General features: G+C 34.4%; 2 protein-coding genes across 2 annotated transcripts; one reads left to right on the forward strand and one right to left on the reverse strand.

The window, feature by feature from the left end:
• The first annotated feature begins 5,122 nt into the window (after nucleotides 1–5,122).
• On the forward strand, nucleotides 5,123–8,634 carry LOC120073266. Its single transcript, XM_039026004.1, has 6 exons — nucleotides 5,123–5,657; nucleotides 6,096–6,273; nucleotides 6,446–7,123; nucleotides 7,240–7,681; nucleotides 7,830–7,911; nucleotides 8,073–8,634. Exons 1-6 carry the CDS (start codon nucleotides 5,628–5,630, stop codon nucleotides 8,274–8,276), a joined length of 1,614 nt encoding a protein of 537 aa, XP_038881932.1. The 5' UTR covers nucleotides 5,123–5,627; the 3' UTR covers nucleotides 8,277–8,634.
• A 2,009-nt stretch (nucleotides 8,635–10,643) lies between these two features.
• LOC120073265 (auxin response factor 6) lies at nucleotides 10,644–17,115 on the reverse strand. The gene is made up of 14 exons (XM_039026003.1): nucleotides 15,904–17,115; nucleotides 15,519–15,631; nucleotides 14,792–14,890; nucleotides 14,658–14,714; nucleotides 14,419–14,574; nucleotides 14,231–14,315; nucleotides 14,045–14,135; nucleotides 13,696–13,860; nucleotides 13,465–13,587; nucleotides 13,143–13,218; nucleotides 12,918–13,065; nucleotides 11,577–12,757; nucleotides 11,259–11,449; nucleotides 10,644–11,104 (listed from the first exon to the last, which is right to left on the reverse strand). Exons 1-14 carry the CDS (start codon nucleotides 15,944–15,946, stop codon nucleotides 10,903–10,905), a joined length of 2,730 nt encoding a protein of 909 aa, XP_038881931.1. The 5' UTR covers nucleotides 15,947–17,115; the 3' UTR covers nucleotides 10,644–10,902.
• Nucleotides 17,116–17,820: the final 705 nt, after the last annotated feature.

The following is a 17,820-nucleotide window of genomic DNA, read 5'->3' on the forward strand; positions in this document are numbered from 1 at the left end:
ACTAAAATAATCTACATCCAAAATACAAACTATTATAATCCAACTATAATAATCTATAACTATAATAACCAATTTCTTGGCCCAAGCGCTCCCTAAATCTTATATGGAAGTCTTAAACATATCGAAATTTGTTTTCTAAAAGCGTTAGGTGTCATTATTGGTACTGGTAGATGATATAATATGAAATTTATCTTCATTTATTAACTTAAGCTTTTGAGTTCAGTTATTTAATATTGTACCAAAGCAGGTGATCTAGGGAGATTATGTATTTAGACCTCAACAATGTTATTTCTTCCCTAATTAATATTGATTTCCATTGGTTGGATCTTCTTTAATTAATATTGATTTTCACTTGTTTGGTCTTCTTCATATTTCACACAAGTGAAAGAGAACGTTAGATGATATGATATTAATTTTTTTTTTACCTATCAAATTCCGTTTTGGGACCATAAGTGATCCAATAGGTATGTAAGTTTCATGTTATTAATAATGGAGGTATGATAATTTTGAGAATTAAGGGCATATTTAGGATGGAGTGTGGAATGTACTCTTCATTCTAAGTTTTATCCAAAATTTGTTTGAAAAAGGAAAATCATCAACCTGCCCTTTGTGAATAATTGAATCCACTTTGTGGGATACATGGACCATTTTGGGTTAGACTCCTAGAAAGGAATTTTGATTCTCCCAATATTTTGGAAAACTAATTTGGGTTGGTACCCCTAATTATATTATCCTAAACTATTAGGGACTTAGACTACAAGCCCTATGTGAGAAGCAACAAATAATTAATGCAACAATTCCAATAAAAACAATAACTTTTTTTTTAAAAGCCCTAATCGAATATTATTATTAGTTTGAAAAGAACCTAGTGGAATATAATTTGCTCGTGACTCGTATCTTTCAACTTGTCCCTTTTTATTTTTATATATATTACAATGATATTATGAATAGGATGTATAAGAAGTGAGAACGCCTCATTTGTTTTAGATTTATTGTTTCATAAAAATATTTGGAGTTCAATCTGTCGTATTTATTTCATGTATGAAAAATTAAATGCACGAAATGAATTTATTTTACTTTCATATTATATACATGAATTCTTTCCGTGAGCCAAAAAATTTGACTTATATTCATATGAAGTTGTTGTGTGACCCTGCTAATTAGTACTAAAGAAATTAAAAATAAACATCGTTTCTTAAAAGAGGACATTGACCATTTGAAAAAAATAGGTTAGCACCGACAATTAAGATATTGGTTCCTATCAAATTAAGGTAATGAAATGTGTTTGTTTTTTTTTTTTTTTAAAAAAAAAAAGTGTTTGGATTAACTTTCTTAATAGAGCCTTAATCAATCACATTCATTGGATCACTTTTTCGAATTTGATTTGTCCTATAAAATACTTGAAAGATATCGTACCTGGAAAAAAAATGATTAAATCGGTTGAAAACAAATCAAAGTTTCATATTAGCTAGCAGAAGGAAAATCATAGATAGTTAAGCGTGATATTTTATCTCTATTAGTGCCCTATATTTTCAAGAAATCCCTCGTTAGTTTGTTGTTAATTTTTTTCCGAAAATATTTAGTTTTCATCACGTGAAAATATATTTATAACTGTTTTTAAGAACGTATTATTAGTGTTTAATCAATTTCGATAAAAATTTATGATTAAATTTAAGATTTATTGAAAGTTGAAGGACTAAAATTATATTGACTATAATAGGATGAAAATAAGGTCACGTTTACAAAATATATATCATAATATATAAAAGGTAATTTGAAAAGTGGGTTTTTTTTTTTTTTTTTTTAACATTAGTTAGTGTTTACGAGCGTTCTGCATTCGTATTGACAGATGAATTCTAATTGAAATTTCATAATCAAGTAATGTAATCTGAATAACGGGCGTGAGGTGATCCATTGAATTGCGTCCGAAAATTACATCATATCATTACCATTACCGTTATTGGTTGTCGTTACCATTATTGTTACTATTTCAAATAAAAACTATATATTTTGACACATTTACTGTTATCGTTGTCGTTATCATTATGGTTTGATTCTTAGAGATAAAAGTAACCATAACGGTAATAGTAAATTTGACAAAATTCTTAATTTTAGGTAAATGCGATCAAAAGCAAATTAATTACATGTATGATTGATGTCCATTACAATTGACCTGTCAATAAAATTTGATTACAATTCCACCAATTTTCATTCAAATTAGTAAATGTGGCCTAAATTCCATTTGAACAAATTTCAAAAAAAAAAAAAAAAAAAAAAGTATATAATTAAATGGGAGTCTCCTAGACCCAAAAGTAAGGATGACAGTCAATAAATTCAAATTATAAAATTCTGAACCCCAACACCCTACATTTCTTTTTCATTTTAAAAAATCTTTTTCCTGACATTGTGAATTTTTTCACTTTTTTTTTTTTTTTTTTTTTTTGAGCAGAAATAAAAATAAAAATATCTTTTTAGGAAAAAAAGGAAAGGGTTTTGAGCATGGGTGAATGTGCTTTTTCCCTTAAAAAAAATAAATAGAAAAGAAAGTATCTTTGACTGCTGACTTCACAAACCTTCCGCCTTTACCCAAACTTTCTCCACTTCAAAAATTTAAACAAAAAGTAATAAAATAATAATAATAATAAATAATCGTCGCTTTTAAATAATCGTCATTTCCTCGCCGCTCAATTCAAATTCCTTTCCCCTCATTTTTGTCCGAACTCGGAGATTCTTTAATTAACCGTTGATAGTGCCGATATTAGCGCTACTCATCTTATTTTCAATTTACGATATTATCCACAACGTAAGATTTTTCTTCGCTTGTGATTTTTCAGCTTTTTAATTGGAAATTCCAACATCTCATGTTTTTATTTTACTAAAACATTATAAATATGTATCAATTTGAATATAATTTAATAGAGTAGACATTAATTATAATTCAAAAAGATCAATAGTTAGCTTTTTTCATTCTCTAATTGTTGAACTAATTTTTTTTATAAATAAACAAAACCACCATTGTAAATATGTATGACAGTATGTTTTGTATTTAATTGAATTTTGAAATTTTGATCTCTTTCTTTAGTAACTTTTAATCTCCTATTTTATCAAATTCAAATATGTACTTCAATAATCAATTAAATTATTATGAAACGAGATTCTTGTATGGAGGGTTGAATATATTCACTAATAAAAACCATAATTCATTATCATCCGAAATAATTCATACATGAAAACTTATATAGTTATGTGTAAATACAATGTGAATATAGTTATAGTGTAGCAATAATTCAAACTTCTATACTCACATTTATTATATTAAAAAAAAACCATGTATAAGTTAAAAAGATTAAAATTTTCATTTAAAAAATAGAAACAAGAGTACATATCAATTAATGTGTTCAGAATTCTTTTTAAATATATATATATTTATATTTCAAGATAAAACTCAAAAAGGGTTTTTTTTTTTTTTTAAATTTTTTGCTTAAGCCGAAACATCTTTGAATGTCTGTTGGTGTTTGCTGTGGAATCTGATTCCCTCGAAGTTATTAATCTTATTAATGGATTGTATTTCTCCTTATATTGATATTCTAGTTTATGTGAGAGACATTGATTTTGTGGACATTATTATCAATGTCTCACATTTTTGTCACGTTCCTTAGAGGCAAACAACGCCACTCATGCTTTCGTAGCTTTGGCTTCCTCTTGGAGTCTCTCTCGATCCTAGATAGAGTATATTCCCAGTTGTAATTGTTACGTAATTAGCAATTAAAGAATACAAAAAAAAAAAGTAAAAAGAATCAACAAACAGATATACGTAGTTCACTTATGGTGTGTTAGCTACGTCCATGGAGTAGATGGAGAACAGTATTATTAGATATAATATTTTCTGAATACACCAAACAATGCCTCCAAGCACAGAAAATTTATATAGCACGCTACTTTAAACCCCGAAGTCATAATCATAAATAATTATAAATAAATAAATATATTAAATACGAATTTTGTTATACTTAATTGTTCGAAATGCCGACAAAATAAATTCAAGATTTTTCAACTGTAATCTTCCATATTTTTTATGAAGAGATTTCGATTTAGAGATGTTTCTTTTTGTATTTTTTTAGAAAAAAAAATATATATTTTCCCGAAATAACAAGTGGAGAAGGTATGGAAATGTTGCTAAATCCCCATCCAAAGTCCCCTTCTGACTCTCTTCTGATCTCTGTCGTACGGTCAATCCAACCTCCCAAATTACTACACTCTTTTCTTTTTTTTTTCTTTATTATTATTATTATTATTATTATTATTATTATCATCATGTGAATCTCTTTCAAAATTAACCTTTTTTTAAAAAAAAATATCTGTAGCTTTATCGATGAAAGAAGAAGAAATAATGGTTATTGGTTTTCAACCCCTCTTGAAGATTTAATAAAACAAATATTACAATGAAAATTTAAAGCTAACGAAAAAAATCATCGTGAAATCTGATTCAACAAATATTATTTGTGTTCTTATTGAGTCAGTTATTGATAAGTTGATAACAAAAGATATCATGGATGTTTCTATATTGATCGTCCATCGTTTGTGGTTGTTTTTGTTAATCATCATTGTTTATATAATTTTATTATTCAATCACTTGTGAGTGGTATAGTTTTTAGTTTTCTTTTTCATCTAGTTTAAAAGATCAAAGGAATTTGCGATTTTCTAATTTTCCATGTTGAATGTCCTATGTTCTTAGTGAGGTATTTGTTTGCGATTAGTTTATATTTTTTAGTAATCACCAAAGGACGACTTATTTTATTGGAACGGAATGTAATCCAAAATACATATTTGGATTGAGAGTTTTAGATCCAAGCTATGATATTAAACTCATTCTATTTCCACAGTTCAATTCTCTCTACTGTTTTCACGTTTTAGATCATATTTCCATTTCGATTTTTTATAATTGGTTGTATCTCACTCTCCTAAACAGCTTCGAATTTATGATCAATTGTGTTATAAAAAAACATTTTCACTATTCATTATTTAGTCAATTTGATCGAGGGATGATGAATGAATGAACCATTACTTTACTTCAACAGTTTCTATGCAGAGGAAAATTGAAATTTCCACTTTCCTTTTTCCCCTTTCTCCTTTCTGCTTTCCCATCATTTTCACTGTTCATTGTTCAATGCTCTTCCTCTTCTTCCTCCTTCCTCCTCCTTTCTTTTAATCATTTCCCATAATTTTCACTCCTCTTTGTCTTCTTCCCAAATCCCAACTACTAATTTCAAAACCCATCTTCTCCCATTTCCATTTGAATTAATCGCCGACCATCCCCTCAGTGTCTCCTTCTCATCTCGCCACCTCATTTTGGTGGGTCCGCCGACTGCCGTGGAGAAAATCCGAGATGGGTTCTTCAGTATGTTGTTGGATTTGTTCATGAGCTTCTAGGAAAAGAAAAAACTGCTCTCTTATTTCCCACTCTTTGTCGGTATTTCCAAATACCCTGAAAAATTGTCTTGTGGGTCTTCTTTCTTCTTTTTTCTCCGGCCATTCTCTTTATTTCTTCCTCTCTCTCTCTCTCTCTCTCTCTCTCCAGCCTATCTGCAGAGTTCCATCTTCACAGAGAGAGAGAGAGTTGAGCTCTAATGGAGTACGAGAGGATTCACAAAGTTCAGGTGGGTGTTTCTTTTCCATGTTAGCTAGGAAACTGGGAATACCCAAGTCCATTTTTCATTTGCTTTCTGATTTCCTTTGGTTTTTGGGTTGGATTGTTCTTGTTCTTCTGGGTTTTAATTGTGCTGAAGTTTGTCCCTGTTTTTTCACCTGGAACTACTCGGCTAGTGTTATGTTTGTTTGAATATGTATGGGAAGAAGAAGAACTCTTGTTTAGGTTGATTGGTGAGCATGTTATTTCTTGATCTGGGTTTGTTGAGTGTGGGATTGAATCTAGTGATTGCTTTTAATTTGTTTGGAGTTGAAATCAATTCTGATTGTGAGTGATGCGTCTGTTCCAACTACTTAAGACAGAATAGAATATTTTTTGTTCTTTCTTTTTCAGTAGTTATTTTTTTTGTAATGGAAGAGAGTTTTATGGGTGTTCTTCTCTATTTCAGACAGGTATAATTTCTCCAAGTAAACTGAGGATGAAGCTTATGGGTCCTCATCACCATAAAAAGAAGGATGGATCAAACAGCAACTCTTCAAGAACTTCTCCCTCCAAGCTTGAAGACTCTGAGTTTGTCAGAAATAGTTTATTATTGGGCACAGAAAGTGGTGGCTTTGACGAGGAAGGTTTGTCCATCTCACGCTCTCTTCTTTACCCTTTTCGTCTCTATTCCCTTTTCTTCAAATTATAGCATAAGTTTCTGTCACCTAGTGAATTTCATTAAATTATGTCTGAAGGTGGTGGAAGATATGTTGTGTCTATATTTTTACTGATGTAGAGACATTGTATGTCGTGCAGTGACATCTTCCTGCTTGGAAGTTCCATCTGAAAAGGTTTTGAATCAGTCAGTTTCAGACCCAAAACCAAATGATCGGTCTTCAGGCCTACCGAAAGAGTTTCTCTCAAAGGAAAACGGTGAATCCGTTCGAAATAGAATGCAGCAATGTCTGAAAGGTGATGGTTGTAATTCAAGCACAGTACACCCTTCGAAATCAGTAGAAGATGAAAATCTGGATTATGACAGTAATGCAAGTTCATCTAGTTTCGAGTTTCACAAGGGGGAGAGGTCTGTACACAGTTCCATCTCAAGGTCCCACTTGAGACCGATGCCATCGAAGTGGAATGATGCAGAGAAATGGATAATGAATCGTCAAAACAATGGGCAGGCTGCTAATTATTCTAAGAAGAATGTTCCACAAAACCATGGATATAGAATGATGGCAACGAATATGGTGAGGGTTGCTCCTGAATCTGCAAACTCTGAGCTTCGGTCGTCAATTGGTAGAGTCATGGAGGCAAAGCACGTTGATTTCTGTCAATCTGGAATGCAGATGGGGCCCGAGAAGTTCTCTTTTGTGCCTGCTGGTGTTTATTCCGGTGCAGATAATGTGTTGATTGATTCATGTTCTCAAATTAAGGACTTGAAGGAAGTGGATCACAAGCCATCCTCAAAAGCTAGTAAAGAAGATTCTACAGGTATAAGATCAAAACTAATTTAGTTTTTTCCCTCATCTATCTCATTTATGTTCTTTGTTTTGATTTTTTGTAAAAATATTTTGCTTATGTATAAGTATAAATGTTTAATTGTTCAGGCATCCCTGCAATAAGGGCAGTTTCAATGAGAGATATGGGAACTGAAATGACCCCAGTTCCTAGTCAAGAGCCTTCAAGAACAGCTACTCCCATTGGGGCATCTCCACTTCGCAGCCCGACTTCTTCAATTCCCTCCACACCTCGGAGAGATGCACCAGCTCCAACTCCTATTGAGCAATCTCTGACCGGGTTGCAACAATCGACAGAAAATGGCAAAAAGGAACTATCAGAAGATGAAATGAAGCTCAAGACAAGAAGAGAGATTCTGGCACTTGGTATGCAGCTCGGCAAGACAAATATTGCTGCTTGGGCAAGCAAGGATGAGCCAGAAAAGAAAAGACAGAATGCTGAAAATGCTGACAAGGAGGCACTCGAACGAGCAGAGTTTGAAAAACGTGCTGCTGTATGGGAGGAAGTTGAAAAGTCTAAGCATATGGCAAGGTTTTCCTCTTATAATTCATGTACTTCATTACCCTTGTAGTTACCAGTAACCCTTTATAATGCTTACGGTTATCAAGTTTTAAGATCTAGGAGATCTAATGGCAAGTTATTCGTTCTAATTTGATAAGAAAATTTTGACATTGCTTAGATATAAACGTGAAGAGATCAAAATCCAAGCATGGGAAAGCCAGCAGAAAACGAAGCTTGAGGCCGAAATGCGGAGGGTGGAGGTAATTAGATTTCTTTTAAAGATTTAGATTAAGTAAATTGGCTATCTTTTTTATGAAGGGATGAACTAAAAGGGAGATCCCATATCATAACAATGAAAGTCTGTCATTGCCAAAAGTATGGCAACCATATTAGTACTGATCTAAAGCTTGACACAAATCAGGCCCAAGTTGAGCAAATGAGAGCTCAAGCTGAAGTGAAGATGATGAAGAAAATTGCCATGACAAGGCAAAAATCAGAAGAAAAACGGGCAGCGGCCGAGTGTCGGAAGAAGCAAGAAGCAGAAAGAGCAGCAGCCCAGGCTGAACATATTCGGCAGACAGGACGGATGCCTTCGTCTCCGTACATTTGTTGTGGTTGGCTGTGATAAAACCAAAATCCTCCCATGAAAAGGGAAGAAAAGAACTATGAATTATTCAGGAGAGTCATCTTTCAAACAGCTTCAGTTAGTTCCCAGAAGAGAATTTTGCAGTTGATGAATTAAATCCTTACCTCAAGAGTGAGTGTCCATATTGAATAAACAGAGAGAAGTAACTTCATTTTCTCGATGAAAAATCTCAATAGGAAGAGAGCCATTTTCCCTTATTGTAAGTTGTACCTAATACAGTGAGAAAGCTTGATTGTTTGCCCTTGTGGATTTGGCTTGATTTTCACTGGAAATTGAATTGATCAAAAGATTTGATGGTAAATGAAAAGCACTCAAGAACATGGCAATTTTGAAGTTATGTAGAATTGATTTGGACATGGTTTCACTCTTAAAGTAACTGAGAAAGCTACATGGCATGAAATTGGATGGATGGACAATGTCTCTTTCATGGTTGTGATGAATGATTTTGCCCTTCTACTTTTTTTTTTTAATATAATTTTTTTCCCCAAAACTTGAACTTTTGAAGTGATAAATAAGAATTGATCTGACAGATAATATCTTATAATCAATTTTTTTTTTACCTATGAATGATGTTACATATACATATATTTTTTCATTTTTTCCTATAACTTGGTGTATCATTTTCAATTGTGTATGTTTAGGTGTATGTTGTACAATTTAATCAAATAGTTCTATTGTTCTTCTATTAGTGACTAATAGACATGAAAAAGATTAAAATTTTGTTATTTTATATAAATAGTTTGTTTTTAAAAAAAATTTCAAGATTTTCTTTTAATTATTTATTTTTTTTTTTTTTTAAACATTCATATGAGAGGAGCCAAATTTTAATACTTGAAGATGTGGCCTAGAAAATATTGGGTTGAAAATAAATAATAATAATAATAAATAAATAAATAATGATAAAACCCCAACAATAATGAGTGGGTTGGGGTGTTGTGCTTGTGCCTAGTAGTTTATGGTGCTCTATCTTGTCTTTTTTCTCATCCCTCCAAATTAGTACCTTCATGTACTATGCCTTACTTTTTAGCATCTTTTTCTCTTTTTTTTCCCCTTTTCTTCCTCAATATCTTCTTTTTCTATAATGTTTTCCTTTTACAATTTACTCTATCCATTAATGACCTAAGTCTACATTTGAAAAAAAAAAAAAAAAACCCTCAAGTCTATTTCTTGTCTATTATTTCTTATTGCTAAAGGTATCACAAAGCATGCAAATTTATATGGATTATTTTAATTAGTAGTCATATCTATGTTCAAGGAAAAATTGAAAGTAGCCAAGTCTATATTTAATTACACGATAAACTTTTTTAAATTCACGGTTTGAACTCAAAAAAATAATTAACTATCTACATAAATCAAATTATTTTGTTGCTTCTATTGATACCAAAATTCAGACTAGAAAAAGTACATATGGTTTTCAGTGATTGTAATTTAGGAGGAAACGACCTGCAAAACAAAGAAAATGACTATGATGCTAAAGTCAAAGACACTGACTCTACTAAGGAGAAGAAGTCAGAAGTTTAAGTTCCAAATCAAGTTCCCTCATAAAGTTATAATAATATATTTATAGGAAGAATGACCTGGAATTATTAATTTTTTCTTATCTACCAAAATTAGGATTAGATTTGATTAAATCAATGATTAGTTAGCTCGAGCTTGAGTCCAACATTTTTTCCTAACTTTGGGCATATTTCGCAAGGTCCAAATTTCATCTACGATGATTTGAATTTTTTAAAGAAAATACTAATAAGTTAGATGGTTCGAATTTTTTAACAAAGAAAATACTAATAAGTTGTTTCAATCAATTTATTATTGGATGAATTTTCCCTCCTTTGTGCAATGGAAAATGAGGGAATCATTTGGTTGGACAGTGATAAAATTTAGGAGACATCCCCATCTACATCAAAAGGGCCCATGGGGCATCACCATTATGTAAATAAAGTAGTTTTTGGAGCTCTAAGATCAGACAACTCCTAACCAAGTAAATTTTACCTCCTGTTTCTCATAATTATGGCTTCCCAATCACTGTTCTAATAAAAATCATAACTTGTGGATTGTTTAAAAAAATGCATGCACAACTGCTTTTTTAAAAGTTCTCTCATTTTCCTTCAAAAATTTCCACAAATGGTTTGTTTTTAAGAACCTTTTTGCAGTCATTTTTAGTACAGAAACCAGTTGCTTTCAAAACCAGAAAATTAGCTTTGAAATCAACTCCATTACATCAAATTATCATTAAAGCTAAGCTAGCTAAGTCACTAAAAGCTCAATTGACAAAGCATAAACATGGAACTTTTTATTTTCTTCATAGTTTTGAAGCTCAATAAATACAAACCAAACAAGACAAAAAGGTTTTAGCCATTCTAATAGAACTTCATTTATAGACTGCAATATATAGCAAATAGCAAAAGCTATCTCCAGTCATACAGAGCTGTCCTGATACCTGTATGTATGAGAAAAACAGAAGGGAGAGAAGGAATCACTTAATTAATTACAGTTTCTGGCTCATATCTGAGCTCAAGTTAACAAACTAAGATTGCTTTTACATTCTCAAGAAAAGTAACCGAGAGAGCTAATAGTACAGAGAAGGCATGTTGACCGGTTAAATGCCTCAGTACTCGAGAGACCCGACAGAAGTTATCCCCGTACTCAAATTTCTGGATGACTCCTGTCTGTTGGCGTAGTTATCACAACTGCCATTTGAGAGCCTCTGAATTGGGACCGAGTTCAAGAGCTCTAGGCCACGTTTGCCCATCTCCTGCACTTCCTGCGGTGAAAGTATCTTGATACACCACACGCTGTTGACAAACTCCCTGTCAAAGAAAAGACAAAACCATGCTCGTCAAGAAAGAACAAAGAGTTTCAACAAAAATAAAAAGGTACCACATTGATGAAGAATTAGGGAATAGAAATTCTTAAAGGATATAATTCTCCATTGAAAATATAGTAAAAAGGTCAGCAACTCACGGCCAGGGATCGTCCCCAAGAAGAAGGACATCATTTTCCCGGTCAACGAATACAAGCTGCCAGCCTGATCTCAAAGGGTCCTCCAACTCGCCTTCAAGGCTGAACATGTGAGCAAGCTCACTGCGTAGCTGGTGGTAGCTACTGAATTTGGAAATATCCAGTGATCTACCAAAGGACCCCGACTTGTAAACCTATTGAAATTCCAACAATACAATCATCAAAAAGAGGAGGAGCAAGGGAACACACATACACATGCACACGCACGCAAAAAAAAAAGAAGTGAAATGAATCAAACCAAGTTTGGTAAAGAGAGCAAACCTTTACAAAGGTTCTGGTTGGTGGGTTTACTTGGCCTGTGTTTTCTGGAGACTGCAAAAAACCTGAATCCTCAATGCAATTGGAAGGTGTCCCTGTCCCAGTTGGATTGGCAGAGAAGTTGGTACCAGCAGTATTAACATAATTTGATGAAAAAGGTATAGCTGTTGAGTCACTGTCACTGCAAATCCCCCTAAGATTCGGCATACCATTCTGCATTAGAAGAGATGAAGGCTCTATGTTGACACCAAAGAGAAGATTACTCTGCGGATCGGCATTCCCTTGATCTAATGAACACTCTCTTCCAGGAAAAGGCGGCAATGAAATAGCATTTTGAGAGATATTAGTCTGAGTTGTCCCCATGTTTTCCCCTTGGGAAAGAACAAACTGAGAATTTCCAGAAGAGAGAAGAGGATTGACTGCAGCTCGCTTTGACGGCCATGTAGATGAATGGATCATGGGGTTGGTTCGAGGCAGATTAAGCAATTGAGATGATTCATCTTGCGGAAATGAACCTAACAGGCTATGCAAGGGTGAAATGATAGGACTCGTTACATGGTTGGCATTTGAATCAGAAAAACTCTGCTGCCGACATAATGGAGGAATAGTTTGCAGGGATTGGGATTGGGATTGGGATGCAGAACTGAACTGAGACATTGTAGATATTGGACTTGGAATTTGTTGGTGATCAAACACTTGTTGTGATTGTTGCTGTTGTTGCTGTTGTTGCTGTTGTTGCTGTTGTTGCTGCTGGTTGTTGAATGTTTGATGCTTTATCTCCTGCTGAAGAACAGTAGGCTGGCTTTGGGCCTGAGAATGAGAGAGATGTTGGTTTTCATCACTTTGAAGAAAGGTCTGTGGAGGTTGAGGCTGAGGCTGCTGCAACATTTGAGGTGGCATGAAAGTAGCAGGCCTATTGGAAAGATTTTGGGATTGCTGGAATTGAAGAAGCGAAGCAGCCTGCGCCTTAGCAGGATCTACGGTTCTCATCTCCTGTAGTGCAGCAGCAGCCATTGCTTGATATATCTCCGGCTGCAGACCCACCATAGAAGCATCAAGCCTCGGCTGCATCCAAGGTGCAACTCCAATTCCAGGGAAGTTTAGAGGTTGAATTCCACGATCTAGACCATCTCCTCGTAGCCACATTAGTTGAGAATTTAATCCCAGATCATCCTCTTTGAGACCTGAGACAGGAAGCGGACAGCCGAGTTCATTAGATACAACAGAGGATACTTCTCTTGATAGCTAAATACAACATACAGAAGGCTAGGGGAAAGGATAAACCAAACTTCAAAACCATACAAAGGCAGAAAAATGTATTATGCTAGTCTCATAGTATTATACCATGGAAAGAGGGAAATCCAGTTGGCCAGGGTCGCTTAAGCCTGAGGGGAAATGGAGAAGGATACATTGGGAAGGTTGTAAGTGGCTCGATCTCCCATAAGGAAACCCTTGGTTGTCTCTCCCCAGCTGTAGATTCATCCCATCCAACCTACACAACACAAAAGTTAAGTAATTGCTTAGACAATTGAACTCCGAATTCGTCTTATAATGGTAAAGTAAACCAACCTTGACTGAGCGCCAGTGTGAATTTGGCCACCGGGTAGAATCTAAATCGCTGATACCAGTAATGGTCCCCATGTAACTGGAAGACATACGCAACTCTTAGAGGTCCATGATTCCACAGTTCAATTTCTCAATGAATGACCCCACAAACACACACATATACACATATAATTAATGGAATCTGGTGAAGTGAAGTCAATTGGATGCTACACAATTAAATGTGAAAGTACAGTCTACGAAGGGAATAAAACATACCCCACAAAAGGCAATTACTACTGATCAGTTAACTCAAATCACAAATAGCTAAAAATGTTTAAAAACCTACCGACGAACGCTCGATTCTTCTGTTTCAAATAGCATTCTAAAACGCATACCAACTGAAACACGGGTGTGGTACACAGCTTTGACATACTTGGCCAAAGGTATGATGAACTCTGATGGGCTAGCCCTGAATGAAAAAATAATGAGACTTCAAGTCATAAACAAAACTAAAAAGGCTCAAGAACTGTTCACAAGAACAAGAAATAGGCAATGCACTATCCTCGCTAAATCAAACCTTGGATTATAAAATATCGTAAACCGACTATTTGTAGCAGCTGCATGTGCTGCAGCAGCAAGAAGCCCCAAGTGCATGCTGTCACTAGATAAAACCGATGAGGGCATCACCGTTTGTGGTCGATTAGCTCGACGGATCCCCAATAGTAATTGATTCTTTTCATTCCTGAAAAGTCCCATCATTGCAAATATGATATAAATTTGAACGAATAAATGTGGAGTTTAAATGAATGAACAGCCAGCCCATATGCTCTGCATAGTCATATAGCTTCAGTCACACAAATGCTGAAGTTCTATTTTGAAATATTAATTAATAGAGCCTACATACAAGGAAGAGCATAGAAACGAACCAAATAAAGATAACCGAATCGCCAGCAACAAGCCTCTTAGCACTTACAAACACGCTCCATCCAGTTGTAAGAAGATGCCTTTTGGGCTGGCCTGCATAGGAAATATAATTAGACCATAAAAGCTGCTTGGAAGGGGAGGTGAAAGAGTAGGGGCAGTTTTTAAAACATTAACCTCACAAAACTTACCACGAAAGATATGCCTAAATTTCCAATCATTATCGTGCAGATCCTTTGCAATTAACTCCTGAGCAGGTGGCTGCTGAGAGAAGTCCTAGAAGTCGAAACATGATATTTCTCAGTTAACAACTTTTTTAAACTACATCAACGAGTATTTGTGATCAAGGTCAATGTTTCAAAGGCATCCATAGAATTACCAATGGAGGAAACACTTTCTCAGCAGCACGACGAGGAACAGAAAATCCTCCATGTGTACTTGTGTCACTTGCTGTCAATGTTTTACAAAAATAATTGGTTGGTTGTTTGCTGGGGGCACCCAACTCAGCAGGAAGATAAGGCTCCTTTTGCTCTTGCTATAGAAAATGTTAAACTTTTCAGGAAAAGTTCTTCTTCAGACCTACAAATACATTATTCAAATTAAGTGAAAGTAACATACAGCAGTGAGCGGTTGCAAGGTCATTTGGGCATACACTTCATCTGTCTCAACATCTGCCTGCAATCATCAAGTCATTCAATTAGGACCTTTGGAGTTTGAACAAACCCATGCTAGAAGTCAATGACAAGCCTTACATGCATTGTAACATTGTGAAGCTGACAGATAAGTTGTGGCGGCAAGCTTGGATAACTGGGTATATGGGCATCCACTTCTCTGTTGGTTGATATGGCAACCTACTCCACATCAATGAATATTATGTTAACAACCGATTCCTCTCAAACCATTAAATATTGGTAAAAGTAATTTGTGAAATAGTGGAATGGAAACATTAAAGAGGACAATAGGATACAGAAGAACATATGAAAATGTTAGCTTTATCAAATTTAACTTTCCATTCCATTCCATTCAGATGAACTTGAAAAAAATCAATATGGAGCAAACTGGCCAGGCCAGGTAGAGATCTGGCCATAAGATATAACCAAAAGGGGTCAAAAGGAATGAAATAGCACTCCAAACAAAAGTAGATAACAAGAAAATTTTTAAGAAAAAGAAATATGAATCGAGTTGTTCTTCTAATGATCATCAGAATACATGAACACGGGCAGACAACATCCAAGTACAAGCAGAAGCAGCTTAAACCAACTGAAGATCAAGAATATCTTCTCGGATTAAAAGGAATAAGTCCATTCAGCCAGGTTGAAAACAAGTGATGAACAGGAATCAAAAGCTTAGTTGGGAAGTTCAAAACCCACAAACATGAAATGATTATTAAAACAATAGGCAAACAAATTACACATCAGAAGAGGATCAATTTCTAATTTCAATTTGTGCAAAAGACTACTCAAAAGGCTCACGGCTCACCTGCTCGCTATGACCCTGTGGAAAATAAACAACCCGACTTCCAACAGTAGGTAGAGAAACAAGAGGGCCCGCGCATGCATGCCAAAGCTCCGAGTTAAGAACTCTCCTCTCCCCTGAAAAATTTGATACAAGCTTCAATGAGTCCCAGCATTTCATCAAAAGATCACAATCAACATAACAAATTCCCAAAACAAAAAACACCCAACAGAGAGAGTGGATCATTTGACAGAGGAATTGACCCAAATAAGTCTTCCAGAAACCGGGAGAAAGAAGGAATAGAAATCAAGCAGGAAACGAAATGGGAATATGGCCATCTAAGTTAATGGAAAAGTAGTCATAAAAGAGAGAGAGGGAGAGAGAGAGAGAAACCAGAAGAAACTTATACCTTCCGGGGCCTGAGGACTAAAACCAGCAGTTGAAAGCCTCATTTCAGTGAGATCCAACAAACCAAAAAAGAAATTGACCCACAAATTTGAAGCACCAAAGTATCTTCCAAGAAGGCAACAACGACTGCAGAACAACCTTTTTTGCACAACCTTTCTTATCACTACAGAAATACCATAAATCGACCAGCAAATCAATCTGAATCTTCAAAAAGTAAACTACAAACAGCGGAACCTCATCTGGGAATATCACAACCCAACCCCCACCGCCCAAAATCTCAGCCGAAGCCGGTTTCGCTACAGAACACGATCAATTTCAACCTCACCCGCATCTAATTCTCTCTACCCGAACCCCCCACATACACAACTCTTCAATTGGCGACTTCATGCCACAGCAACCTCGAAGTTCAACAAACAAAACCCAATACCCAGAACCCAATAAAATCCACTGATAAACCAAAGAAACTATAATTCTAAACTTAAGGGGAGAAGAATTCCAACGATTCAACCAAATTCCTTCAATAACCCAACAAGAACAGAGTTAAATCAAAGAAAACCCAGAAATGCAAAAGGGAGAAAAAATCAGATCTCGGCCCCTAAAACGCCAAAAACCCAAAGCAAGAAGCAAAGAGAAAGGCAGATCTCAGTACAGTAGAACCCCAGTAGAAGAAGCTAGAGCTTGGTGGCCATTAACATCACGGGAAACAAACACAATGATTTCAGGTAAAAGAAAATAATGATGGGGGGTTCCTTCCTTCCTTTCTTCGTTCCTTCCGTACAAACACAAGTTCAATTGAATGAACTGGGTATACAATGAAGAAACAAAAGGGTTAACTGGTGGAGCCAAAATTGGGTGTTTATTGTGACAAAACGAAATGGAAAGCTGCTGGAATTGCAGCAGAGGAGTTGAGTTGCCAATGGTGGGTGACTTTTTTTTCTCTCTTCTTTGCTGCTACTGAAGCTTTTCTTCACCAAAGCCCTTTAAGGCTGGCTTTACCTCTCTGTTTCTCTCTCCAATTCTCTGTTTTCTCTTGTTGGGTACTCTGTAAAACACAATCAATCAACGAAACCAATATTATTTCATGCTGTCTTTTCTGTACCAGAGATTAGGGAAAAAGGTAAGGGACAGACTCTAGAGAGAGATTACGCGCTATGACTATGAGAGAGTCTTCGATGTCTCTCATTTTTATAGAACCCTCTGTGAAATCAACTCTTGTTTTTCATCTTCTTCATACTTTCTATTCTTTTCACCCCAAAATTTTATATATTATAGCCTTATATAGGTTAATTATCGCAGCTTATATGTTACTTTTCATTAAAAAAAAATATAGGTTAAAATATATTCTTTTTATTACATGTTAAAATGTTATTTTTAATTTTTTAAAAAACTATTTTAAATTATATAACTATTGAAAATATTTTAGCAAAACATCGATAAATCATAATAAACTTCTATCATGAAGATATAAACTTTTATATTTTCAATTTTAATTCATAAACATCTAATAGATCTTAAATTTAGTCTTTCGAAACTTATCTTTAACAAAATTGGTTAAATAATAATAAAGTTAAATTACAAATTTGGTTTATATGGTTTAAAAGATATTACAAATTTTGATTTATATGGTTTTAAAAAATTAGAATTGATTCTCTATGATTTTAAAAGTTAGATTTTAGTTTCTTTAGGTTGATAAATTTTTCATAAATAGTCCATTTATGATCAATAGATTATAGAGACTAAATTTTAATTTCTTTTTTCAAACCATATGAACCAGATTTACAATTTAATCTAATAATAATTTTCAAGCAAAAAAATACAGTAGTGAATATATTTCAAAAATTTATAGTAAAAGTGTTATTAGATAATAAAAGGTTTTTGGGAAAAAAAACTAATAGTAAAAACTAAATTTAAGATTTAT

The sequence above is a fragment of the Benincasa hispida genome, chromosome 3 (genome assembly GCF_009727055.1).
Source record: "Benincasa hispida cultivar B227 chromosome 3, ASM972705v1, whole genome shotgun sequence".
NCBI lineage: Eukaryota > Viridiplantae > Streptophyta > Magnoliopsida > Cucurbitales > Cucurbitaceae > Benincasa > Benincasa hispida.

Coding starts and splice junctions, on each gene's coding strand:
- LOC120073266 (XM_039026004.1), top strand. CDS start 5,628: ATGGAGTACGAGAGGATTCACAAAGTTCAG. Junction 6,274..6,445: donor TGGTGGCTTTGACGAGGAAG/GTTTGTCCATCT, acceptor TATGTCGTGCAG/TGACATCTTCCTGCTTGGAA. Junction 7,124..7,239: donor TAGTAAAGAAGATTCTACAG/GTATAAGATCAA, acceptor TTAATTGTTCAG/GCATCCCTGCAATAAGGGCA.
- LOC120073265 (XM_039026003.1), bottom strand. CDS start 15,946: ATGAGGCTTTCAACTGCTGGTTTTAGTCCTCAGGCCCCGGAAG. Junction 14,575..14,657: donor CCTTGCAACCGCTCACTGCT/GTATGTTACTTT, acceptor CATTTTCTATAG/CAAGAGCAAAAGGAGCCTTA. Junction 13,861..14,044: donor GATTCGGTTATCTTTATTTG/GTTCGTTTCTAT, acceptor GGGACTTTTCAG/GAATGAAAAGAATCAATTAC.